The sequence below is a fragment of the Dermacentor andersoni genome, chromosome 4 (assembly GCF_023375885.2).
Source record: "Dermacentor andersoni chromosome 4, qqDerAnde1_hic_scaffold, whole genome shotgun sequence".
In the NCBI taxonomy this organism is placed as follows: domain Eukaryota; kingdom Metazoa; phylum Arthropoda; class Arachnida; order Ixodida; family Ixodidae; genus Dermacentor; species Dermacentor andersoni.
In genome coordinates, this window is record NC_092817.1 from 30,718,642 (window position 1) to 30,745,056 (window position 26,415).

At 45.5% G+C, this 26,415-nt stretch overlaps 2 protein-coding genes across 2 annotated transcripts; one reads left to right on the forward strand and one right to left on the reverse strand.

Moving 5' to 3' along the window:
• Positions 1-2,456: 2,456 nt before the first annotated feature.
• On the forward strand, positions 2,457-3,010 carry LOC126536712 (uncharacterized). The gene is made up of 2 exons (XM_050183733.2): positions 2,457-2,699; positions 2,906-3,010. Exons 1-2 carry the CDS (start codon positions 2,457-2,459, stop codon positions 3,008-3,010), a joined length of 348 nt encoding a protein of 115 aa, XP_050039690.1.
• A 3,699-nt stretch (positions 3,011-6,709) lies between these two features.
• Positions 6,710-17,126, reverse strand: RpS16 (ribosomal protein S16). The gene is made up of 6 exons (XM_050183875.3): positions 17,022-17,126; positions 16,891-16,936; positions 16,470-16,571; positions 14,098-14,194; positions 10,526-10,573; positions 6,710-6,891 (listed from the first exon to the last, which is right to left on the reverse strand). Exons 1-6 carry the CDS (start codon positions 17,027-17,029, stop codon positions 6,746-6,748), a joined length of 447 nt encoding a protein of 148 aa, XP_050039832.1. The 5' UTR covers positions 17,030-17,126; the 3' UTR covers positions 6,710-6,745.
• Between the last annotated feature and the right edge of the window lie 9,289 nt (positions 17,127-26,415).

Consider the following 26,415-nt stretch of genomic DNA (forward strand, 5'->3'; position numbering starts at 1 on the left):
GTTTCGGCGATCGGATGGAGCGGGAGGCAGACGAAGTATTCATACTCCGCTGCCGGCGCTTTTCACGATAGCGTCGTCTCAGTGCGGGCGATGCTATGTGCCGCGGGGGCGGAGTGCACGCGAAGCGTGGCTGGCTTCGCTTAATTCGTGCCGCCGATGTGAAGACATCTTCGACGTGGCATGAAACCGAATCATGCGTCGCCGACTTCCACATTCATCAAAATGAATTGTTCTCGCATTTAAGTTTGCTTTTTTCGATTGCCCCATAATTCGGAAAATTCTGCGGTCCCTTTCTGCGCAAGAAAAATTGATCGGCGATTGTACTTCTTTGCATAAAAGGTTGAATTTCAATTCAACGAAATTTCAATATAACGAAGCAAATTGCCGATTTTACCAACTTTGTTATGTCGAGGTTTAATTGTCTTTTGTATCAGGCATATACTTCGAGAGGCTGGATAGCTGCTTTTCAAGCATGCTGGAAATAAAATAGTTGATGTTTTCATATTTGACGTCCATGTATAGAATGGTCGCATGAAGTCCACATTTTCTTAACTCGATGAAAGTCATTTAAGAATTTTAAATGCTTAATTCATTTTGCATCTGTACGCTTTTCGCGATTCTGAAGATGCAAGAAATGCGGTGAAACTAAATAAAATGGACGGAATTAATGGGCGCCTGATTGCGATGACCACGAGGCACTGCCGCCTTTGGAAGACAAGAAAGAAGAGTCGCAAGGGTGCTTCTTCACCCATGGTAAATCCTTACCATGGGTAATCCTTAATCAAATCCTTAATCCCCCATCGTGGGTAGGAGCCACACGCATCACAGGCTACAACAACAACAACAACAACAACAACAAATCCTTCAAATTAAACCTCTCATAATTTTAGGAAGGGAAGCTCTATACGATTATTATGCCTCGGGCTACCTAGATTTATTGTCATCACTGTTTTATATCAGGAAGCTCATATACGCACCCTAGATTGCAGATTCCGTATGCTTATGGTTCAGACGTTAATATATATATATATATATATATATATAATGGCTTTCTAAAGAAACGTACGCAATATGTATTTATCACTGAACCATCTGAGTTTTTTTGAAGTATCGTGGGCGAGATTACACAGCCCTCAGATAATATTTGTGCAAGCACAGTTACAAAGATTGGATGTGTCCATATGCCAAGTTTGCCATTCAAGTGATGCCTTAGCAGACCTGAAAATCGAGTTCGAGGACATATTGCCAAATCACGCTAAACTATTACCAAGCAGACATGTAATTAATATCTTACACCACGACATACACCAGCTAGCCACTGACAATGTAATAGCTACTGACGCTTCTGTGTGCAACGAGAAGACAGGAGGGGGGATCTTCTCTGAATCTCTTCAATAGTCTTACTCCCTTCGCCTTCCCGACTTCACACCCGTATTTCAGGCAGAAGTAGTGTCGATTATATTAGCATTACGAAAGCTTCCCCAAAATGACCCACTAGCTGTTATTGTGACCGACTCGCTATCTGTATGCACATCGCTTACTGCATCTTCAAATTCAAGAATTCAACGAACGTTTTGTTCGATGGTACCTCCGTACTTAGGAAAGTATGTTTGCTTTGGGTACCGGGACATCGTGGGTTGCACTTGAATCGAACGAAATGGCTGATTCACTCGCACGAACATCCCTCAATGGCCCTGTCAATCTATTTTGCCGACATCAGCTTATGTCACTGCGGCTAGGTACAGAAATTTCTCGATATCGCAAAATTTTGCAATATCTGCTAACACCGTCTTCTGAATTCCACCACCTTGGCTTCCCATGGAATAATAATTGGTGTCCTTCAAGGCAATTGGAAGTTTCCTTTACAAAATTGGGATGTCGTATACCGCCTCTAAATCTTTACTTACACAAGTCTGGTCTCGCTATGTCCCCTCTATGTTCTTTTTGCAATGCACCAAAATTGATCAATCATTACTTTATCCGGTGCAGCCGATTTTCTTAGAAAAATCATTTAGCAAACTTGGGCTATCGCTAACCTCGCTAGCCATTCTTTCTTTTGGGGCGACTTCGCTGGGATCCAGCCACAGAAATGCTTTTATTGCAGTTTACATTTTATTAGCGAGACAAAAAGAGTACCTTGCTGAATTTCTAAAATCATCAATCGATTATTCCATTTCTTTATGTTCACTTTATCAAAAATTCTGACAAAATTTTTATTAAGCTTATAAATTACGTTTCTTTATTCTCACGCTCTACTATTCAAATCTAGTTTTGCTTTAATTCTAAACATAACGGGAAACCGCCTGCTTCTTGGCCAATCCCCCATAGTGGGTATGCGCCAGTGTTTGGGAGGCAAGACAAGACAAATCCTTCACAGTGGGTAGGAGCCACATATGCTCCATAGTAAAGAATAATCTCCGCCGTTGTGGGTACGGGTCATATCTTGAAGGCACACCATGATCATCATGCGTATGTGTTCGTGTAGAAGGATTGTGCTGGCACTGAGCCTCGTGGGACCTCTGTACTTCTCGTTTAAGAGCCTGGAGGCCGCAAACGAAGAGCATGCGCTCGTATGGCTCAAGTACTGGACCGGTCTCGGTGTCTACCTGGCAGTGGACAGCGTGCTCACGCCGTTGTTCCGCGGTCCGATCTCCGAGCTGATCGAGTGCATCAAAATGGGCGTCCTGATCTGGATGCAGGTATAGAGCGTGTATTCAGGGCATCCGTATTTTGAGTATTTGAACATAACCAATAATTCAGCATAAACAATATTTGAGTGTAACCAGAGTCCTTGAAGGACCCTGCTGTAACTGACGAAATTGATAAAAGGATCTTTATGCGTTTGCACTTCTTGTGAAACGACACAGTCATGTTCTTAATCACTGTTCTTCTTTTCTGCTTTTAGATCCAGGCGCCGCAAATATTTTATGACAGTTTCGTTGGCCCACAGCTGTTAAAGTGGGAGCCCGAGATTGACTACCTCTTCAAGAAATTTGTTGCTAAACGATAACAGAGATGAAATAATATCCCATAGGAATAAATCCACGTCAGAACCCTGCAGGCTGTGTACGGTTAGTTACATACATACATACATTGTTTGCAGGTCTTATATTCTACGAACGACTGACAGTATAGGTGTATGTAGAAACTTGTCTTTTAATAAAAATGGCTTCCTCCTCCCTGTTGTGAACGCAAATGGAAAAAAAAAGGACGACGCTTTTTTCTATATTACTGAATGTGACGTGCGACATAAATGCATTAGGATGCACGTTTTGTTGGCACCTCTTTCCCTCCTTTGATTTATCCTCGTGTAGTCCTTTCCTTCGTCCGTGTGTTTCATGCGCAAGCCAGAGTGAATATGGGTAGGTACCAACTCGCCCAGCTTTCAGTTCTTCATGCATGTTCTTCTACGGGGTGTTCAAAATTAACCTTTATGGTTTTCTTAAAATTAGGCATTGGGACGCACGCGAACACCACGTGTGCTAATAAGTTAGGTGGCCAGGGGGACACAAAGTGAGATGATAATTATCGCTGTCAGCAGCCGAATTAACTAAAGTAGAATAATTACGTTTGTGTTGACTGCAATAAGTGAGTACATTTGTATTGAAAAGTTAGAGGCAGTCGTGTTTCTACGCAGCATAAGTTGGAGAGAGAGAGAGAGAGAGAGAGAAACATTATTTGGTTCCTTCAAGGATTTAGCGTCTCGAGGTCTCGGTCGTCTTGGGTGCCGGCGACTTGGAGCCTTTTCCGGCAAGGGTGGGCCCCTATTCCAGGGCTCCACTGAGCCTAGCTACCTCACTAGCGTGCTGCACTAAGGCCCTTTGGGCCGTGAGCTCGCAGCTGGTAAGCCGACTCTCCCATTGCTCCGCACTCGGGTTATTGTGTTGGTGGAATGATTTATTGTGTTTACATTCCCATGTGACATGATATAGTGTGGGTGTGGCCCCGCACCATGGGCAGGTGTCTCTGTATTGTGTTGGGTACATTTTGTTTAGGATGTATAAATTTGGGAAGGAGTTTGTCTGCAATCTGCGCTAACTCGTTGCTTCCTCCTGCGTTAGAGCTTTGTGCGGTGGGGGATATTTGGCTCTCGTCCCTCTGTATAAGTTTAAGATTTCTGTGTATCCTCCTTCACAAGCGTGTGGGTGACACTCCGGGGCGCGCGACTGATCTGCTCGGAACGTGGTCTCTCGAGCTAGGCTGTCTGCCCTTTCGTTACCCTCTATGCCAGCGTGGGCCGGAATCCAAATTCACTTGTACGTAACGTTCCTCTCGGCGAAGTTGGTTCCGCCAAGAATTCTGAGGGCGGCTTTGCTAATCCTGCCCCTCGTGTAATATCTGCACGCTTCCTTCGAGTCTGTTAAGATGTTTAGAGGCCTGCCTGTCCTATATCCTTCTACTGCCGCCAGCGCCACGGCAATTTCTTCGGCCTCCGCTGTGTCGGCTGCCTTTGCCGTCGCACATGTGATCAGATTCCCGTCGCCGTCCACCACCACCGCCGTGCGCTTCCCTTCTCGCGGGTACGTGACAGCATCCGTGTATACCGTGTTCTCTAGTAGCGCTAGTGTCTTTTCCACGTATTCGGCTCGCGCCTGCCTTCTGCTCTCGTGGAGGTAGGGGTCCATGTTCTTAGGTACTGGCCTAACGCTTATTGTTTTTCTTAAGCAGTCGGGCACGTCTGCGTATCTATCTACGTGTCCGCTCGTGTCCCGTCCCAGCCTAGTCAGGAGCGCTCTCCCTGCAGAGGTGCTTTTGAGTCTGGCTTTTTGCGTTTCAAGCAGGGCTTCCGCCAGTTAGCTGAAAGTGTTGCTGATGCCCAGTTGGAGCAGCTTTTCGTTTGACGTGTTTTTTGGCAGATGGAGAGCCGTCTTGTATGCTTTCCCGAGTATCGTGTCCGCCTGTTCCTTCTCTCCTTTGGTCATCGCGTGGTACGGTAGCGAGTAGATGACTCGGCTGACGACCAGGCTGCCGACGAGTTTGAGTGTGTCTTCCTCTTTCATGCCGTATCTTTTTTGGGAGACCCTGTTGATCATCCGGCCCACCTGCTCCATCACTTTGCTCAGCAGGCTGATGGTGTGGCTGCATTTTCTGCTGCCCTGTAGCCACATGCCCAGGATTTTGATCATATTCTTTTCCGGGATGTTTTGACCGTCAAGCGTTACTTCCAGTGTTGCTTGGGTGGGGTGTCTACCTACTCTCAGTAGTTCGGATTTTTCTGTGGAGCATACCAGTCCCCTCTCTCTGGTGTACTTTTCGACACAGCGCGCAGCTACAAGAGGCAGCATAAGTTGGAAGAATTCTTCTAGCGTGTCTGTGCTCCAAGATATCCGATTCCAATGATTCCAACATTTCGACCCCAGGTGGTCGAAATTTCCCGAGTTCTCCACTACGGCGTGCCTCATAATCAGAAAGTGGTTTTGGTACGTAAGCCCCCTCCCCCCTTTTTTTTTTCGCAAGAGATGTTTGGATTCACTCCCATTGGAGGACCACGTGCTTAATAGTTTCGTCCTCTTTGCCACACGCCCGACACAGCACATCACAGGCGCGAGCCCTCGGCTAACAGTGTCATCTTGAGGAACCGAGCCTTGCACTGTTTGTTGGGCAGCGCGCTGAATGGCGATAAGCTAGCGCACGCAATCTCGGAGGCCACGGCTCCCTTACAGTCGTATTTAGACCGCATTTTTTTATAGCCTCGTAGCTCGAGCGTCAGCAACGCCGCTACCCTCGACATCAGGTGCTACCTTCTGGCAAGGGCTGCGGGCACGCTGGAAGAATTGCGTGTATCAATTGGCCTCCAAGCGAGGCAATAATCCCTAATGTCGCACGGTTGCTTCGCGGGAGCCATCAAATATACGCCTCCAAGCACACAAGTCCCTGAATAAAGCAAATATTTTCTTCTAAAAGCGTCCCGTTTTATTGTCCATCACCATAAACGGTTCCTGTGATTGAATACTTATGCATGGACATTCTCCGTGCCTCTACTCCCCACGAGTTTTGCCACGAAATTATGGGGTTTTGCGTGCCAAAACCACTTTATGAGACACGCCGTTGTGGAGGACTCCAGAAATTTGGACCACCTGGGGTTCCTTAACGTGCGTCTAAATACGCGGGTGTTTTCGCATTTCGCACCCATCGAAATGCGACCGCCGTGGCTCGAGCCCGCGACCTCGTGCTGAGCAGCCCAACACCATAGCCACTGAGCAACCACGGCGGGTCACGAAATGTTCACGTGCCACAGTATTACAGCGCTGTCTGATAACAATGCTATCCCAACCAGACCCATCGCAAACATTTAGAATGCATCCAAAATAATCTTCTTGGAAGAATTTAGTGAATGTCATTGAAATCTTGCTCTATACGCAAGTGGAGTTGTGCAGCCAAACAGCCCTTCTATGGAAGTCTACATCAAAACCAGTGAAATCGAGGGACAAATGAATGGAACTTTGATAGAATGCAACCAAAACTAAAACACAGTGCCAGTTATTTAATAATGCTGTACACATTTGCAAACCTCGCAGCTCATTTGTACCTTCGCACTTGATGCTCCTGCCCCATTGACCATGGAGAGACTGCATCTAACATGGCCTAGTATTTTTCTGGATCACTGTGAACGTTATCAGGACGCATTCCCTTTATTCTCTAAGAAAGTATGTCAAGTTTCAGTGGCAAGTTTTCGGACGGTGTGTTCTTCAAACCAAAATGACATGTGCCAAGGGAGGCAAAGAGTTTATTGTGCTTTGCTGGTTTAACGGTAAGACTTCTGGTATCTGGCACGGGCCCCAGGTCCGCCGAACTTCTTGGGCTCGCAGCGCCTTGGGTCAGCCACAAGCAATGTGCGGTCGTACTGGATCAAGGTGTCCTTGATCTCCTTCTTGGACTGCTCGTCCACATCTGCAAAGAGAGGAAGAAACAACAAGCATGTTTGTTACTGCTGTCAACATAGCAGAGAAGCAGCAAAAAAAGGCCATGCACCCTAAGCTAGGCGTGGATGAATACTCGAAGTTTCGGATACACATTATCACACACCAATTATCCATATTTTAAGAACGAATTATTCAGTATTTCTTAATATTTCAAACCAATCAATACAGTAGAACATTGTTCATGCTGTTTCACACAATTTTCCAACAGCTAAGTTCATGATCGAGAACAAACAATATTCCTAATACATTTGCAGCTAATACATTCATGGAAAACACCCACCTTTCAGCACCAACGCTCAGTACATCGCCAAACTGTGATCCTACATTTTCCAGTCACTAGATCCAAGGCAAACATAGGTGCGTGGCATGCGTGACTGAGAGCAGTAGCAGCCCTATATACAAGCGTCCCTGCAGTGCGCAGTCAGTTTCCTCTTCCGGTACAGTAAAACCTCGTTAAACCATACCCGCTTAAACAGTAGTTTCGTTTTAAATGTAGTAAAGTCAAATCCCCGACTTAGCGGTCATTGAACATAATGCTTTTTGTATACACATAAACCATATCAGCTTATTGCGTACGTATCGGTTAACATGCAGCGTTTCCACTTTTCGCCGCACAAACACAGCAGTACGTCGTCTTCATCGGGCGGCCCAACAGAACAAGCCTCAGAGATCAGAACGGCCTCTAAGCTGTGCGTTTGCGTGTGAAGCCACATCAACATAATTTCGGCGCCGTTCCAGAGAGCGTTGTGGCGTCGCGCGAACAGGACTCGCGTCGTGCCGAAGCTCAGAGAAAAAAAGACGCCGGGTGCTCAGCATAGAAGAAAAATTAGACATCGTTCGTGCTATCGAACGTGACACGAAGAAGTCAGCGCTGGCACGTGACAGGGATCTACTGTTGACTACAGTATGTGCCATTTGGAAGGCGAAGTTGCTCGGCAGCACTGCTGCGACCGCAAGAGATGGCTACGAGGTTCGGCTTTTCGCCACCGTTGCCTCTGTTGTTGCCGAAGTGTCGACTAGCGACAGTGATGAGGACGACACGGAAAGCGACAGCATGGGCGATTCAGGCCCAACAGTGGCAGAAACTGCGTGTTACGTCAGCCTCATGAACCCAATCGTTGCAACAAGAACAGCACCCCGCGATGAAGGCACCCCACGAATTCTCCAGCGTTACCGACCACGTGCATGGAGAACATGCAACGTCAACGAGGAATCTGCCATGCAAGTGCTTGCCGAGAAGAGGGGGCTGGCTGAAAAGCTAGCTTGCAGCTTCAGTAAGTTTGAGGCCGCTGTCGTCGATGCTAGGCCGCCGCGGCATCAAACGAAGATACAGTAAAACCTCGTTAAACCGTACCCGCTTAAACAGTAGTTTCGTTTTAAATGTAGTAAAGTCAAATCCCCGACTCCGCGGTCATTGAACATAATGTGTTTTGTATTCGCATAAACCATACCAGTATACTGCATACAAAACGGTTAAAACGTAGCGTTTCAACTTTCCGTCGCGCAAACACGGCGGTGTGTCGTCTCTATCGTGCGGCCTGGCAGAACAACAAGCCTCAGAGGTAGGAACAACGGATGTGTGAAACCACATCAACATCATTTCGACGCCGTGCTAGAGAGAGTTATGGTGTCATGCAAGCGAGGACTCCTGTCATGCCGAAGCTCGGATGAAAAAAACGCCGGGTGCTCAGCATAGAAAAAAAAATGGCTGTGGCTTAGCTAAGGTTAAGCCCAGGATGCGAAGCATACTAGCCTTTATTTTAGTTGTTGAACCACTGTTTAGCCTGGTGAACTGCTGTTGCTTGGCTATATTTGGTTCGGCTAGACGAAGAAACAACTCATGCGTTACTCTGCTTCGCCTTCAAAAGTGGAACGCGACAGCGTTCCCGTCGACCCGCCAAGGGGTGTAAGACAATGGGCTACTGCGCAGCGACTACGCGTCCCGCATTGGACGCGGTGAGCGTTGAGCAACGCAGCGTTCGGCGCGGCAACGAAATGTGCGCCTGAGCAAGCGACGCACGCCTGAGCCTTAGAAACAGCTCGTTTCTAAGGCAACACTGCATTCACTAGAGGCGCTTTTGTACAGCTTTGAAGCATCGTACTCGTGGCTCAGTGGTAGCGTCTCCGTCTCACACTCTGGAGACCCTGGTTCGATTCCCACCCAGCCCATCTTGCAAGAGTTGAGCCAAAGCCACCTAGAAACAAGCGCAGCTGCTTATATACCGCCACGACGCCGCGAGTTGGAGCCCCGTTTCTCCTCTGTCGTGACGTCACGGTGTCACGTGGTATGACATGGGGTCACTAAAGGTCATTGAAGGCGACACCGCCGCGCCTGAGGAGCTGGGTTGAGCTCTAGTAATATGCTTCGCATAAAAATTAGACATCGTCCGTGCTATCGAACGCGACACGAAGAAGCCAGCGCTGGCACGCAACAGGGATCTGCTGTTGACTACGTTGTGTGGCATTTGGAATGCGAAGAAGTTGCTCGGCAGCGCTGCTGCGACCGCGAGGACATGTCGGCTACGAAGTTCGACTTTTCTCCATCGTTGCCTCTGTTGTTGCCGAAGTGTCGACTAGCGACAGTGATCAGGACGACATGGAAAGCGACAGCACGGGCAATTCAGGCCAGACAGTGGCATAACCTATGCGTTACGTCAGCCTCATGAATACAATCGTCGCAACGAGAACAGGGGCACGATAACGTAACTATTCCAAACAAAAGTATTCCAAACTCCGGCACCCAACTATGAAAAAGGCGCCTCTGGACTTCTGCTGGACTACTGCGCGCGTGCACGAAGAATGCGTAACGCCAACAAGGAATCTGCCATGCGAGTGTTTCCCGAGAAGAGGGGCTGGCTGAAAAGCTGGCACGCAGCTTCAGTAAATTTGAGGCCGCTGTCGTCGTGCTTGGCCGCCGCGGCATCAAACAAAAATAACTTTTGTCGTGCGAAGTGAATAAATACTGCATGCTTTTTTCCCCTTTCATCGCACTCTCTCAGAGTTCCGTTTTTGACAGGTAAGTGGGCGATCTCGTCCTATTTCGGTTAAGCAGTACTACCACCGCTTAGAACATACTTTTCCCGAGCTCCGGCCAACTACGGTTTAATGAGGTTTCACTGTACTAGAAATCTTGTGGATCGTTGCAAATTGCACCTACAGGTATCTAATAAAGAAAAAATGAGACATCCACCCAATCATAGCAATTGGTACAAAGGAAACCCATAAGGGTTCCTCGAAAGAAAAGCCTCGCAGTTGAAGAGAAGGAATGGCTCTTCGATCAGTCACTGTTCTGGCACTAAACTCAATAAGTGAAGTTGAGAGCCTATCAGAACCTTATGATGCTCACTCGCAACCTGTCAGCCATTAGACCTCAGAAAGAATTTCCATCTTTTAAAACATGGCAACTGTAGTTTCAATGATGGTCATCAAAGACTCCGGTTGGAATTTTTTAAAACACGCTTTTACTGCTTGCAAGAATAAGTATAAGAAGGTTTGTGCTAAAATATGAACTGCGACTCAACTGTTAACCATGAATACTGCTTAGAATGAACAATAAAATCAATAGTGCAAGTAACATCACATAAAACCAAATGCGAGCTTACATTTTTGGTAGTATGCAACGAGGGCCTTGGAAATGGCTTGCCGGATTGCTGCATGGAACAGAGACATTCAGGATATTAGCAACGCAAGTGAATCACACTAATGCGAAACCATGCACTCAGAATGAAACATGACGATCGACGGTAGATAAGACACACAACAAACGCATGCCCAAATGCACAATACAAGCATAACCCATAGCAAAAGCTAACAGCAATGTTATGTATTACGATTAGCAAACAACAAATATTAAAAAGCTAGCAATTTCCTTGTAATAACATGATCACTACCATGTGCTTGTAGCACATTTGTCAGTTCCACCAACAAAGGTGGCATTCACCTATTCACCTATTATTCTATGGCTCTTACCATATTTCAGGATAAATATACCCTTTTTGCCCCCTTGGCACATCCGTTCTGGCGGTTGGTCACACATGAACACACCCCAATATATTCGCAGTGCCAGTACATACCGAGTGGCCCAAGGTGACTTCTCATACAGATACAGTTAAACATTGATCTAACGAAATTTTCTATACACTTATAACAATATTGAAGTGCCACGAAAATTAAATTTTTACAACCGATAACTGTCATAACCTGGTTGCATGAAAAAAAAAATCAAATTGGGGAATGGCGTAGCTGTTCCAAGAAAACTATAATGGCGGAGAGGCCAGTTCTCCCCTCCATCTTTCTCCATATGACTTCAGATTGTGTTGACCCAAACGTTTTAACTGTTTAGCTCTGCTTCCTACACGCTGCGATAACAAGTTAACAAACCGCAGCTGTCGGCGTACAAGAATGGCACTGCTGTAACAACTGCAAAGAGGGGTCACGGGCAGCAAGTGATACACGAGCTGCGCCGAGGCATCACTTTAGTGGCCCCACAAGTCACCTCTTAAGAAATGTGGGAAAGTTGCTGCGCCGGCATCTCAGCTTGAGAAATCCAGAAGAAACGCTGGGACGTGATCACAAGCATCTCGCCACATACTTCCCACTAGCTTGCACAAAAAAACTGCATGTCCGTCAGCTTTGCTTGCTTCACGCGAAGCTTGCCTTCTCCAAGGCATCCAGATGCTCCACAAAGTGAAGCGGAAGGTCTCTCGTGACAACAAGCTCATGAGGGGCCGAATCATCTACAGGACCTCCCGCAGGGACTATGTTGAGGTACCCTGCCCTACCACGTCCGCGCTGCCATCGTGGCCATCACTGTCACAATCCAACGCAAGCACATTCGCAACAATTGCCTTGTTGATTAGAAGCACTTCGTTTCCAAATTTATAATAGTGCACTTTCTTTTCACTGGCAACGCTATGAATTGCCCATGCACAACGTTGCCAGGAACGACTTCCACGCAACAAACAAAGACAAGCACGAGCGACTTGCCCAGAATGAGGGCCATAGAATAGAGAACCAACTGTGAGGGTCGAGCGAGCAATCTGGGAGCAGCGCGCGCAGCATTGTCCGCACAGTTGGCACAGTCCATTCGTGTTTCGGAGGGTGGCGCTGCGCAGAGCTACAGGTGCAACCCATTCATGTTCGGAGGCGTGCAAGCGTGACGGGAGAGGTGCACATGACGCTAGCGTGCATCTCTCATGGAGAGAAGCACGCGGCAGCAGTTTGGGTGGCGGGCAATTGCACAGTGCCTTTGCGTTTCACTTTTTCTTTTCAAGGATTTCGCATTCTATTACCTTTTGGCCTGGATACCCAGCAGCAAGACTTCATCATAACCAATATTGCAGCATGGGTCATTGTAGCACTATCTACGGTCGTTACAATGGACCCGCGCACAACAGACTTTCGAACATAACGGACCATATTTCAACCTTCGTTTGGTTTGCCTATTTTGTTAATGCAACGAAGTTTGCTTTTAGTGGACTATGCTACAACGAACTATCAGCTACAGTGGACGGAAATTTTTGTAAATATCGGGCGTATAAAACGGACTTCAGCCATGTTGACATGGGCTGACAACTGACTTGTGAGGGTCAGGTGGAGATCGTGGCTCAACATCTTGTGCACAAGGGAGGGAGGAAAGCGGGGTGAAAGCGCACAGTCTTTGGATGCGATAGGCACAGGGGGAAGGGAGGGAAAGAGAGGGGTTTCTACTCCAGTGGTTACTGTTAACGGTGCGGCCGCTGTATCTTGAAAGCAATCCATGATGTAGACAAGTGCTGGTAGCTTCGTATGTGCTATGCTTTCGACGTTTAGTTCCTGTTAAAGCGAGAGACAGCACGAAGGTTAATTTGCTCGCTGCTGCTGCCACGCTTATCTTGCTTAATTTGCTATTGCAATCGATGCTTCGCCTTTCGAACGAAACTGCAAGTTATTTTGTTTGTTTACTTTCGAGGTTTGTCACTCACTCTTAGCAATAATGTTGTTAGACAGTGCGACCAATGTTTCGGGAAGCGAGGCATCTCGAATATTATGGACTTCAGATAAAATAGACGTTTCTGTCGGATTAACAGGGTCCTCTGTAACGAGAGTCGACTGCAAGCAGATTATTTCCCCATAGAAAACATACAAAAGTTGACGGTACAGCAACTTTTCATTGGTATAACCGGTGTATTGTTAAAACCGGTATTGTTATAAGTGGGTTCAACTGTATAACAATGTATTTTGTCTACAGCACACCATGTTTCTCGGACTTCAATATAATTAAGTGTCTTTATACAAGATTTCAATAAACTGAAATTTTACTGCCACCTTGAAGGAATACCTGGACAGTAAATAGAAACTTCCGTGAATGCAGAAGGTAAAATGGTTGAATTACAAGCAGCTGTTTGCAAACCCTGTGCAACCACTGAAGTATAGCAGCGTCACATTCCGTATAAAGACAAAGTGCAATAAGATCCTATTGCTCCTGGTGCGCTGTATGGCTTCGGTACAAGTGGAAGCGTGCATAGGTGAGCCGAGAAGGATGGTGGCTTGATGAGAGTAGTCCTCCCGCGCAAGCAAGGGGAAAGGAGGGAAGGGAACTCGTTCATGGTAACGCTATCAAGAGCACATGGAGAGGAATGGGGAAGGGGAACAGAAGTGGGCGACAGGTTGGCAAGCTTCTTTTCTAGCATGCGGCTGTGCATGGCTGTCAGGGCGGCTAAGTGCATGTGCAGCCCGAGCAGCCCATTTTAGAGGTAATCTGCTGCATGTGCAAAGAGTGGACATGCAGAGATGGCACGGCATCATGTGCACCGTCTTCCTGCGCATTTTATAGTGAAGGTTGCATAATCCAGAGTTACAGACACTCAAAGTAAGGACATGAAGGATTTGATCCCCGATGCCACCACTTTTCACGATAGCGTCCCACTGCAGGCGACACTATCAGCTGCAGGAGTGGACATGAAAGCGTGGCTGGGTGTGCTTCATATTGCCGATGCAAAGATATCGTCGACACTGCACAATATCGCATCTTTTGTCCCCAACTTAGACTTAGAATTTAGACTTCATTATATCTATGTTGTACATACAAACCGCAAAATGAGCAGAATAGCCATAGAGAGCTATCACTTTAAAGATGACACAGCAGCAACTGTTCAGGCATTTCAACGGACTTCTGCTAAATGACATCACTCACCGTAGATCTGGGCCACGTTACCACCGCCCTTGACACGAATCCTAATGTCGACGCCAGCAAAACGCTCCTTACCCAGCAGCAGGATGGGCTCGAGCAGCTGCGCAGAGAGGTAAAGCATGGCTCACTCTATGGCACTATCTTCATACAGCACAGCCTATTTACAACAATATGGTGTCAACAGTAGTCAAGTGACAAATGCAACATAACAGAAGGAAAAGGGTTTCGAAGAAATGCGTCGTACGACTAGAGCCATCTCACACTATACATCTGAACAGAGGGAAACGAGTTCAGACACACTCCATGCAATACAGTTGAAGAGACGTTGAAGGATCGGACACTTAGTTTGCGCGCTGTGTACTGAAAGGGCTGTCCTTAGCTCAATTATATTCACCAGTACAAGTTAGGTAACAAAGTAGATAAGAAACCGAAAAAAAAAAGAATTAACATCCTGGAAGATAACAAATAACTGTATCAACCAAACAACAGTGCTGTGACAGGTCGGTGCATAAAAATTACTAATTAAAATTTGTTTAAACAAAAATATCCCCAACACACTTTAAATGGTGTTTCTCAATATCATATATAATGAGAAACTTCATGCAAGAACTAACCTTATGCCATTGAGTCACGAATTATAAGGCAGTGCCAATAATTGTGCCTAAGTTGCATAAATTTGTTCCAAGATGCTGGTAAGACCACTTGACACTAAGCGGGACAATCTTCCATGCATTTGCTAGAGACGCTTAGCAATTACACAGAAATTACATTTCGATTATACACTCAATCATTATTTTAGCACTACTTTCGTACTTTAGGCATTCTCTGTCATATCTGTCTAGCCTCTTATGATGACCCAGTGGCCCCAGTGTGCACCTATGCCACCAGCTTGGGGAAGTAATGTGCTCGTGATGCCGTCAGTAATTACATCATCATCATTCCAATTCTTCATTATCTAATTCTCGTTATGCCACCGCCGTGCCTTCTGTGTCAACCCAGTGGCCTATTGTTTAATAGCTTGGGACACCAGGTATGCAGTCCTAGCTGTGATACTGTCATGATCGTTGCATTGTCTTCATGCGCAGGCTTATGCCAACCATTACAGACGTTAAATGAATGTGACTGCAGATGTAAAGTGTCACTACATTGCTTGAATGCTAATCACATTACCTTCGACAGCCATCAAACCATGGTGTTCAAACCACATGCATAGGTCAATTATTGGCTGCAAGCATTATGAGAAGGAAAAAGCTATTCCTTCACTATTGTTAATGGAGCATGTCATGCATATCAGCACCTTTATACTCGCTTTAACTTTCTGTACCAATGGAGGTAAAGCTACAGGGGTGGAGCTTTTGTGCATGTTTCACTGCACCAAGTAGTCCAGCAGTTTGCTAGCACATTAAGTTTCATAGAACAGATATTGAATTGGTGTGGCTTCCATGCGCAACAGTTTCACATTTGCCCAAACACAGAAAATATGGTAAACAAGTGAAATCTTAACATTCAGTTTTGTATTTTGCTGTTGTAAATAACTTTCCATAGCTAAGCTCACATGAATGAGAATGTCGAACTTATTTTAAAAGTGCTATTGTGCATGCTTTGCCTCAGTAGCTTTCCCTTCAATGTCATGGAAAGGTGACCACAAGTATAATAATGTGATCATGTGTGGCAATTCTCTGCAGCTTGAAATAAACTGGAGTCACACTGGGCAAGCAGAAGGTTCAACTGAACCACAGTTCAATGCCTGTGGTTTTCCCCGCTACTGGTCAAATCATAAGAATAAATCATATACACAAATGTGTACACCACAACTGAAAGTATTGATCTAATAGCCTAAACCTATTTTACAAAGATACCAGCTATATCTTCCTTGCATATGCAAATGCTACGCAGATCTTCCGCGTGTTGTATTCCTGTGCCCAAAGTGCCACGACCCAAACCCAAATAGCAGCACTCTGCAGTGAGAACTTTTTTTTACCATTGGAGAGTGCGACGTCACTGCGCTAGTAATCTTGTTGGGGGGCGTTTGCCTTAAGGTGTGCTTGTTAAAATGTGTTGCGGGGTCACTACCACAATCGAGAAAGCAGTGAGGACTCGCAACGCATCGTCATCACGACGAAGACGAGTCATCCCGCTAACTTGTTTGCGCCTCTCTAGAGTCTTAAATATGTAGAGGGGGTTTTGCGCGTGATATGTACAAAAGAACAAGTTCATCTCCAAAGTGAAAAAATCTCGGTCAGCTGGTGGTTTTAACGACCAAACGCTCGAAAAGTAACGTATCGTTTCAGAGAACATGCACAAAACCGTCGCTCTATGTCACTAATCGGGCAATGCAACACAGGACCCACAAAAGCTCTCCATGGCGCGCTTACCTTGTAACGCAGCGTCAAGGGCTCGATGTTCTCCAGCGGCCGGCCGTTGACTTTGAGCAGCCCATTGCCGCGCTTGCAGTAAGCCACAGCAGTGGCAGTTTTCTGAAAACATGCGCAGCGTTGTAAGCGGCATCATGACAGCAGCAGATGAACACAGTCCATATGCTCTCAGCTGTCACAGCACGCGGCTCGATAACGCCGGCATCCACGTGTAGTGCACCAAGCTGGATTACTACCGCGCTCAAAAATGAGACGGCAAGACACGACGCTCACTGGTCTAAAAAAAAAAAAAAAGTCACAATAGAGCGAGACTTCAGCCCGCGGCCAAATTATTTTCAAATATTGCGAGGTGTTAGGAAACTGAGAACGATCCGGTGACAACCTTTGCTAGTGAAATTTGGTGTTAGGCCTACGCTCTCACCTTCCTGCCGAAGACTTGAACCGATTGTATAGCTTCTTTCGTGGCCCTGCAAACACATTAGGTCGTGAGAAGCTACTTATAAGCGATAACAACGTATGCGCAAGCGCGCAGAAGTTAGAAATATTACTTACGTAGTCATCTTCGCGAGAAAGCAGACCCAAACGTGGTCTGTGGCCCACAAGCACGAAAGAGAAAGGAAGGTAGCCGACTCTCGTTGCAATCTCGTGAATTCTCGACTCGTGGCTAATCCTGATCCAATGAGCGAGCGAATCCGATATCATAGCTGCAGCCAGCCAACGTAAGCCAAGACGAATCACGGGCGTCGGCTGCATATTGGCTGCATCATATGGCTGCATTAGCTGCATTTTATTCTATGGCTGCATGGAGGAAGGAAATCATGGGAAATCCATGTCGGCCGTCTCTGTTGCATCGCTTGTGATCGTTTCAGATAAATTACCTTTTCATATTGTAAGTAACCAGGCTGCGCTCGCTGCAAACGCATTCGCAAGTGAAAATAATTGACTTGTGTATTATGTCGTAATAAGTATCGGTTTCGCCCAAAAGGCGAAGTATCGATTGCAGTAATTTTATCGGCCGTATAAGCTTGTAAACATAGGCATACTAACTAAAGTAACAAGCATGGTGCCACGCGCGCACAGGCAAACATGAACACATCTCACTCGATGACCGCAGAAACTCCGTGTCAAAACTCTGGAGTGAAAAGCGCGGCAGCAGCAGCAAGCGAATTGACTTTCGTGCTGCGTCTCGCAACGCCGTGAGAACAGAGTGTGCGGCGGACTCTGTCCCCGTCGCAGATGGTATTCAAAATACAGCGACCCGGGTGGGCGCGCGCGGGCGCCCACCCGCATACTCGCAACTGCAAACACACAATTTGATAATGTCAAATCGATGCATTTACGCCGCTAGGTGGTCGTTTGGGCCGAATGGGTGTGGCATCACAAGCAATATGTATGCAACACGAAACGCGTAAACCACTCCCTTTCGGTCCCGAAACATCCACGTTGAAATTACCAAAATGACCACAGGGGGTAGTGTCATCGCAGCTAACCTAAAGTCCCTTGATAATTTTAAAGTAGCGACACTCTTTGAACCCTGCCGCCGCCGCGCGACCTCCTCGCCTCCTCCTCGCCCCTTGCGCGTTCCCCCGCGACAACCAGTTTTGCCCCCGTTTTTCTGCACGACGATTGGTCTCCCTGCCGTTGCCCTTGGAAACGCGCGGATCTTGAGTTTTGCTTGTGTTTTTCTTTTTCGTTCGCGCCATTTTCCTCCTGAGCACGGCTGGCTCGGCGCTTTAGCTCGGCGTAGCGAACGTTGTACGCTGTGTTTCTGGTCTATGTGCTAATGCTATGCCAGGCTGTCGCGCATATAACTGCAGCAAGAAGCATGAAGAGGGTTATGCCGTTTTTATGATACCACAATGAAAGCGTGACGGCTTGCTTAGGAAGCAGTGGCTGAATGACATTGAACGAAAGAACTTTGTTCCGACAAACAACAGCGTTGTTTGAGAGCTGATGAGTCTTTCTTATAGCTCGTAGCAAAGCATCCCGTAATGCGGCATTATTTTTTTCATTCTTCCGGCCTGCTCACCAGCGTTTTTGTTGCGGTTGTCCTCAGTATGCTTAATATTCTGGGGCGGCTCCATCACTTCGCACGTCGCTATCTGTTGTTATTCAGTCGGAAGTGCAGTATTATTGATTCTGCTTTGCGCCCTGAAAAAATTAGTGGCAAGTAATCCCGTAGTATTGCAGGTGTTGAGCGTTAACTAGTCGAAATTGAGCTTTTTTTAAGTTTTAAGGCGAAAGCCTTTAGATGTTTATGTTTCAAGGTCGCGTTGTAAACTGGAAGTATCACGTCACCCAAGGAAGGCCAGAGGGGACCCAAAGCATGTCCACCCCTGTATAAGAGAATGATTACCCAAGTTAATTAATGAATCATTAGTGGTTGACATAAGGTGGATTAGGGAGGATTAAGGTTGATTAGAGTGTAATAAAGAAGATTAAGGTGGATTAGAGTGCATTACGAAGGATTAGGATGCATGAATAAAGGTTAAGGTGCGTGCAGGAGGATTAAGTCGGATTATGGTGGATTAAGGTGAAGTGTTGATGAAAGGGTATTAAGACCGATTGGGGAGGATTAGGGTGCATGAACAAGGATTAGGGAGGATTAAGGTGGATAAAGGAAGATTAAGGTCGATTAATGTGGATTAAGGTGAATTGGGGTTGATAAAGGAGGATTAAGACCGATTTGGAAGGACTAGGGTAGATTAATGTGTATTAGGGACCATGGAGCTGGATTAGGTTTGATAGAGGCGGATTAGGGTGTATTAAGGTAGATTGGGACCATTAGACAGTATCGAGTGGGATTAAAGTGCGTGAATGAGGATTAAGGTGGATGTAGGAGGATTAAGGCGGATTATGATGGATTACAGTTGATAAAGGAGGATTAAGACCGCATAGGGTAGGCTAAGTTGCATTAAGGGCGATGTAGGTTGATTAGGTTGTATTAAGGTGGATTGGGAGTATTAAGGTGGATGAAGGAGCATTAAGGTGGATTAGGGTGGACTAAGGTGAATTGGGGTTCATTGAGTATTAAGACCGATTAGTCTACCATAATCCTCATAATGCACATTCATCGACCTCAATCCTCCTTCATTCACTTTAATCCACCGTAATCCATGAAAGTCCTCCTTAATGCACCCTAATCTACCTTCATCGACCTTAATCTACTCTAACCCTCCTTAATGCACTTTAATCCTCCTTAATCAACCGTAATGCTTCCTCATTAACTTTGATACACCCTAGCCCACCATAATCCTCTTTAAACCCTCTTAATCCACCATAATCCACTATGATCGTCCTAAATGCACATCAACGCACCTTCATCAACTCTAATTAACCTCATCGACCTTAATCCAACCTAGTCCTCCTTTATGCACCTTAATCGACCTTCATTCACCCTAATGCACGTTCATCGACTTTAATCCACCTTAATCCTCCTTAATACACACGAATTCATCTTAATCCAATCACTAATCAATCATTACTTTGCTAATCATTATTCATCTCTTATACGCGGCTGCATATGCTTTGGTTCACTTCCCGCCTCCCATCGGTCACGTTACATTTTCTGTAGCTCACAAGGGGACCTTGAAACAGAGGTCTAAGGCTTTCGCTTAATAAGCCACACACAAAGGGATGTGTCACAAGCAATACTAGATCAGACGCACGAAGTAAAGCGTCTGATCGTGTGGCAGAAAAATGGTCTGGAGTATAGAACTCGCCTCAAAGCTCCCTTTAAACCAGTATGCCCCGCTCATACGGCTTTAAGCAAAAACCAACCTCCTCATAAACGTTGCCTCCAGCATTATCGATGCTGTTATTAGCATTTCTCAAAATTTTCAACCCCACTGGGGCGCGCAACTGGCCCAAAATAACACACCTCCATAGAATCCTGCGGCCCGTCCGCGGGAGCCGAGGAGGAATAGCGTGCCGTGCGCAGCCGGCGGGCGAGGAGAATCGAGGAGGAAAGCGCCGTGAGGAGGAGAGTGTCGCTACTTTCAAATTATCAAGGGGCTTTAAGCTAACCCACGCAAAGGAGTAGCCATGAACTTTACAGGGCTATGAGCCATTGCATTTTTTTGCTTGCTTACGGGGATATGAGCCATTTATGATGACAATTTTCGACATGTTGTTCTGTGTCTTGTTTCCGGGATTAGAAAGACACTGTTCGCTTCATGCACATTGCCGAGTGCTTGTATCCTCTGCCGTATGCAAGGAACTATGAGCCATTTTATTTTTTGCTTGCTTACCAGTATAAGAGCCATTGATGACGATAGTGTTTGTGTGCAGACACGAAAATTCTATGTTATCCCAGCCAGACACAGCTCCATTGTAAAATGAAGTTCGAAACCAATGTTGTTGTCTGTTACTTCTGTACATGGGAATCCATGGAACAACTGATGCACTAATCCATATTTTTTCGTAAACTGGGATCCATAGCCCAAGAACGACACAGGGACGTAGCAGGAACATAGGACGAGTGCTTAGTTTCAACAATTGATTTATTGCAGCTGGTAAGCATATATATACTTACAGGGGAGCCACTGCAATAGACACACTGAAGGGAAAGAAGAAGAGAAAAGCAGTCATGTGACTACTATGGCAAAATATTCACTCTTTCTTAGATGAAAGAATAGACAGCGTGCTGACACAATCGTCACCTGCTCTAGCTATCTCAGCTGCTTCGATTATTTCCCTCGTGATCTTATTCCTGTGGCGATAAACAACAGTTTGTTTTAAGAGCGGGTAGCATGGTGCCTTCACGTCATATTTCTACAATGGGCAGCCAGATGCCCATCTATAGCTATGCTCTCTACTTTATTACTATGCTTCGCCAGACGCACATTTAAACGTCTGGCCCACGTAGTACTTCCCACACGAAAGTGGAATCTTATGCACCAAGTTACGAGTGCATGTTACAAAAGGATCCTTGTGCACAGTAGCTCAACCTAGCTTTCGTTTCCTCGTGGGACAGCTCAACACACTCAACCTCGAAAGTTTGTTAGGTCCTGTAAAAACAACGTTTACACCAGACAGTTGCCCTACCTATGTTAGGTTATGGGAAACCTTATGAAAGTAGGGAATTACAGCCACCTTTCGTTTTTCCCTTTGTTCTTTCTTCTTTCTTTCGTCATCCACCCTCTGCTCATCGCTCAGGCGTGAAGTTACCTTCCTTCGACGATGCAGGCTTTCAGCAACCGAGATAATGATATGTCTCGGATAATTCGCTGCTTCCAGATGAGCCACATGCTTACTAAGGCCTTCATCCAGCAAGTGAGGACATGACTTGGAGACAGCGCATGACAAGAAAGAACGTAAGATACTTCTTTTTATGAGTTTTGAGTCTGCAGAACTGTAACTCAAGGGTGACTTGTTAACTCTGGACATATACCCAACACATTGTTCAGCTATGAAATGCAAACGCAACTCTAAAAACCTGATATTGCCCTGCGCAGGAAATTCAGTGGCGAACGTAAGTGGCCTATAATACTCATTGAATGAGGCAAGAATACTATCAACATCAGTGTTTGAACAGTCAAAACAGCAATCTAGATGAGAACTGGCGCCCGGATCAACTAATGATCTATCTAAAAATACCAAAAATCATACATATTTAAAGACCTTTACAACACGCAAGACGCCCAACCCCACAGAAAAGCTTTGTCACATCGAACTAAAAACAGGTCACTTAATATGGGTGCTAAATTCAACAAACGTAGACCTCAAATAAAATGATAAAAGCTCTAAAAACCTTGCCCCACTAACACCACAAGCGTTAGAAAAAAGGACAGCGCCGCGCTCATCTATTGCCGCCTCGACGCTGGACAGCAAGCCCTCATGTGGCAAAGAATAATAAATCTTTTATGTCGACAAAAAATGCATTTAAACACTAGCCGTGAGCTCCATTCAAAAAGATAATTACGGCTGAAGAATCTTTGGTAAGGAACGGATCCACCACGTCGAGGAGTCTCAGGTTATCTTGCAGGAATTCTGCGACGCACTTCTGCCACATCCCGGATTCAGAGATAATGACATAAAAAGGGCAGTCATCCTTATGAGTCTTGCGGTGAAAAACATATCTAGGCAGACACCGTCAGTGCCATTGATTTTCTTAACGTTTGACAAATTAAGATCCTTTCACATCTGCTTAACTGGCAATCTTACTTCCTTCAGCAAAACACGTCAAATAGGATTAAAGACAGCAAGTACCGCAGCAGAGGCTTTATCACCGAAATCATCCTGCGAAAGCACTACGACACCCCCCTCCTTGTCTGCAGGCAGGACACAGAGCCTATATTATTATTATTCTTTGCCACATGAGGGTTTGCTGTCCAGCGTTGAGGTGGCAATAGATGAGCACGGCGCTGTCCTTTTTTCTAACGCTTGTGGTGTTAGTGGGGCAAGGTTTTTAGAGCTTTTGTAATTTTATTTGAGGTCCACGTTTGTTGAATTTGACAATAACATTTACCTGCAAAAGCAGGGTGTTTGCACAGGCTCAAGCATAGCACTCATATTAAGTGACCTGTTTTTAGCTCGATGTGATAAAGCTATTTCTGCGGGGTTGGGCGACTTGCGTGTTGTAAAGGCTGTTATATATGTACATGATTTTTTGGTATTTTTAGATAAATCACTAGTTGATCCAGGCACCAGTTCTCATGTAGATTGCTGTTTTGACTGTTCAAACCCTGCTGTTGATAGTATTCATGCCTCATTCAATGAGTATTATAGGATAGTTACGTTCACCACTGATTTTCCTGTGCAGGGCAATATTAGGTTTTTAGACTTGCGTTTGCATTTCATAGTTGAACACGAGTGTTAGGTATATGAGCCCAGAGCTAACAAGTCGCCCTTGAGCACACTCAAAACTCATAAAAAGAAGTATCGTATGTTCTTTCTTGCCATGCGCTCTCTCCAAGTCATGTCCTCACTTGCTGGATGAAGGCCTTAGTAAGCATGTGGCTCATCTGGAAGTAGCGAATTATCCGAGACATATCATTATCTCGGTTGCTGAAAGCCTGCATCGTCGAAGGAAGGTAACTTCACGCCTGAGCGATGAGCAGAGTGCGGATGAAGAAAGAAAGAACAAAGGAAAAAACGAAAGGTGGCTGTAATTCCCTACTTTCATAAGGTTTCCCATAACCTAAAATAGGTAGGGCAACGGTCTGGTGTAAACGTTGTTTTTACAGCACCTAACAAACTTTCGATGTTGAGTGTGTTGAGCTGTCCCACGAGGAAACGAAAGCTAGGTTGCGCTATCGCGCACAAGGATCCTTTTGTAACATGCACTCGTAACGTGGTGCATAAGATTCCACTTTCGTGTGGGAAGTATTACGTGGGCCAGACGGGTAGATGTTTAAACGTGTGTCTGGCAGAGCATAGTAATAAAGTGCAGAGCATAGCTATAGATGGGCATCTGGCTGCCCATTGTAGAAATGCGACGTGAAGGCACCATGCTACCCTCTCTTAAAACAAACTGTTGTCTATCGCCACAGGAATAAGATAACAAGGGAAATTGTCAAAGGAGCTGAGATAGCTAGAGCGGGTGACGATTGTGTTAGCACGCCACCTATTTTTTTATCTAAGAAAGAACTTGAATATTTTGGCATACTAGTCACATGACTGCCTTTCCTTTCTTCTTTCCCTTCAGTGTGTCTGCTGCAGTAGCTTCCCTGTGAGTACATATAGTATGCTTACCAGCTGCAATAAATCAATTGTTGAAAGTAAGCGCTCGTCCCGTCTTCCTGTTTCGCCCTTGTGTCGTTCTTGCGCTATGTATCCCAGTTTACGATTGAACTACCGATATGCCCAAACTTCTTGCCTGCTCCATATTTTTCCCTACAAGTTCAGATGTTGTTTCTGTGTTCAGTGACATATAACAGCTAAAAGGAATTTCAGTTTTAAAATGTCGACACAGCAGTAATCAAAAGCAAAGGTCTGACGTAATGGTCCTGTGGAAACCCGCCAGGTGGAAAGAATTAACTAAGGGAAAACGAGACATCCGCCCAATGGTAGAAACTGCTACAAAGGAAACCCGCATGGGTTCCTCGAAAGAAAAGCCTTGCAGTTGAAGAAAAATTTGTCCTGGTCCGGAACTCGAACCCGGGGGACCACCGCCTTTCCGGGGCAGCCGCTCTACCATCTGAGCTAACCAGGTGGCTAGCGGATGGCAGGACGAAGTCGAATTTGTCAACAACTTGAAGCAATGGCAAGAGTTTGACGTAATGGTTCTGCGGAACCCCGCCAGGTGGAGATCAGTAATTAACTGAGGGAAAACGAGAGATCTACCCAATTATAGCAACTGCTACAAAAGAACCCGTATGGGTTCCTCGAAAGAAAAGCCACGCAGTTGAAGAAAAAATTCGTCATGGTCCGGGACGGTGCTTGAACCAGGGACCGCCGCCTTTCCAAGCAGCCACTCTACCATCCGAGCTAAGGAGGTGGCTAACGAATGGCAAGGTAAAGTCAAATTTGTCAACAACTTGAAGCAAAGGCAAGAGTTTGACGTGATCATTCTGTGGCAACCCGCCAGGTGGAGAGAAGCAATTAACTAAGGGAAAACAAGACATCCACCCAATCGTAGCGACTGCTACAAAGGAAACCCGTACGGGTTCCTCAAAAGAAAATTCTCGCAGTTTACCAGGACTAATTTTTTCTTCAACTGCAACGTTTTTCTTTCATGGGACCCATATGGGTTTTCTTTGTAGCAGTTGCTACGATTGGGTGGATGTCTCGTTTTCCCCTAGTTAAAGGCAAAGATTGCTTAGAATTTCTCACTACCGAGCTTGATGGTACCAGATTTTGTTACCACTTGTACAATGTTCAACAATTAAGCCTCCAGATTACTATACTACTTGAAGAATCATCTTAAGTAGAATTTGTTGAAGCCGTAAGAACACCACTCCTGAACTGCATGTTCCGCCTTTGCTGGTCAAGTCATCTGTACAAGCAATTGAACGTCTAGGTGGGAGCTTTAGATCAGGAGCTCCTATCTAAATACATATCGCAAGGGTGTAGTTTTTCTTGGCAGTCACTGCACGTAATTTGATGAGGTTTACTGCATTTAAAAGAAAAAGTCCGTATCTATTCAATGTACGAAGCATATTTTACTTTCATATCATTAAGGGCCCCGTATCGCAGAAAATCCGGTGTCGGCGTACGGTGCCGTAGCTGGTGTTGGCATCCCATGCACGAAAATTGCCGTATATATACTGTACGGTACTAAAGTTCTTCTATCACTAAAGTTGCTGATACCTTGTCTTACATTCTTTACAGCTATTTTTCGGAATATTGAGAATGACAGCCCACAAGCAAATGTCATGAAACAAAAAACACTGATAGCACATGCCTTTTATGTTAAATCTACTCAAACTGACATATTAAACATGCGAAACATAACAGAAGATTGGCCCACGCTAGACACAGAGTTTCTACCAGAAAGCTCACACACGTGCATAGCATTTGCTGTCAGCGTTTCTGGGTAAACATTATGGTTACACAAGTGTGAGAAACAGTCAGGGGCCTTTGAATGCTGTCGCGTTCCACTTTAATGGCGAAGCTTAGCATTCTCAAAATTTTTTATTTAGGCCATCATCTCTTAAAACAAAAATTGCTGAAACTCAGAAGTTCTGGAACTATGTATATAAAGACACCACATTTCATAAAGAACACTTAAGATATCTAAAGCACACAAAATTGATATGTTATACACTACTCTCAGATATGCCAGTAATTTCTGAGTAGGGTTATTGCAACCCTCGTAAGCACTGCAACAATTTATTCTATGCTGTAAACTCGTGTATCAAATTTGTTCACTTTAGATGCTCTAACAAATGCAATTTACAAAACTGCGGTATCTGTGAAGTTACAGATTTATAAACTTCAGTTACACTGGAAGCATAGCGTGCAAAGGTCCTTTGCGCGCTATGCTTCCAGTGTAACTTATGTT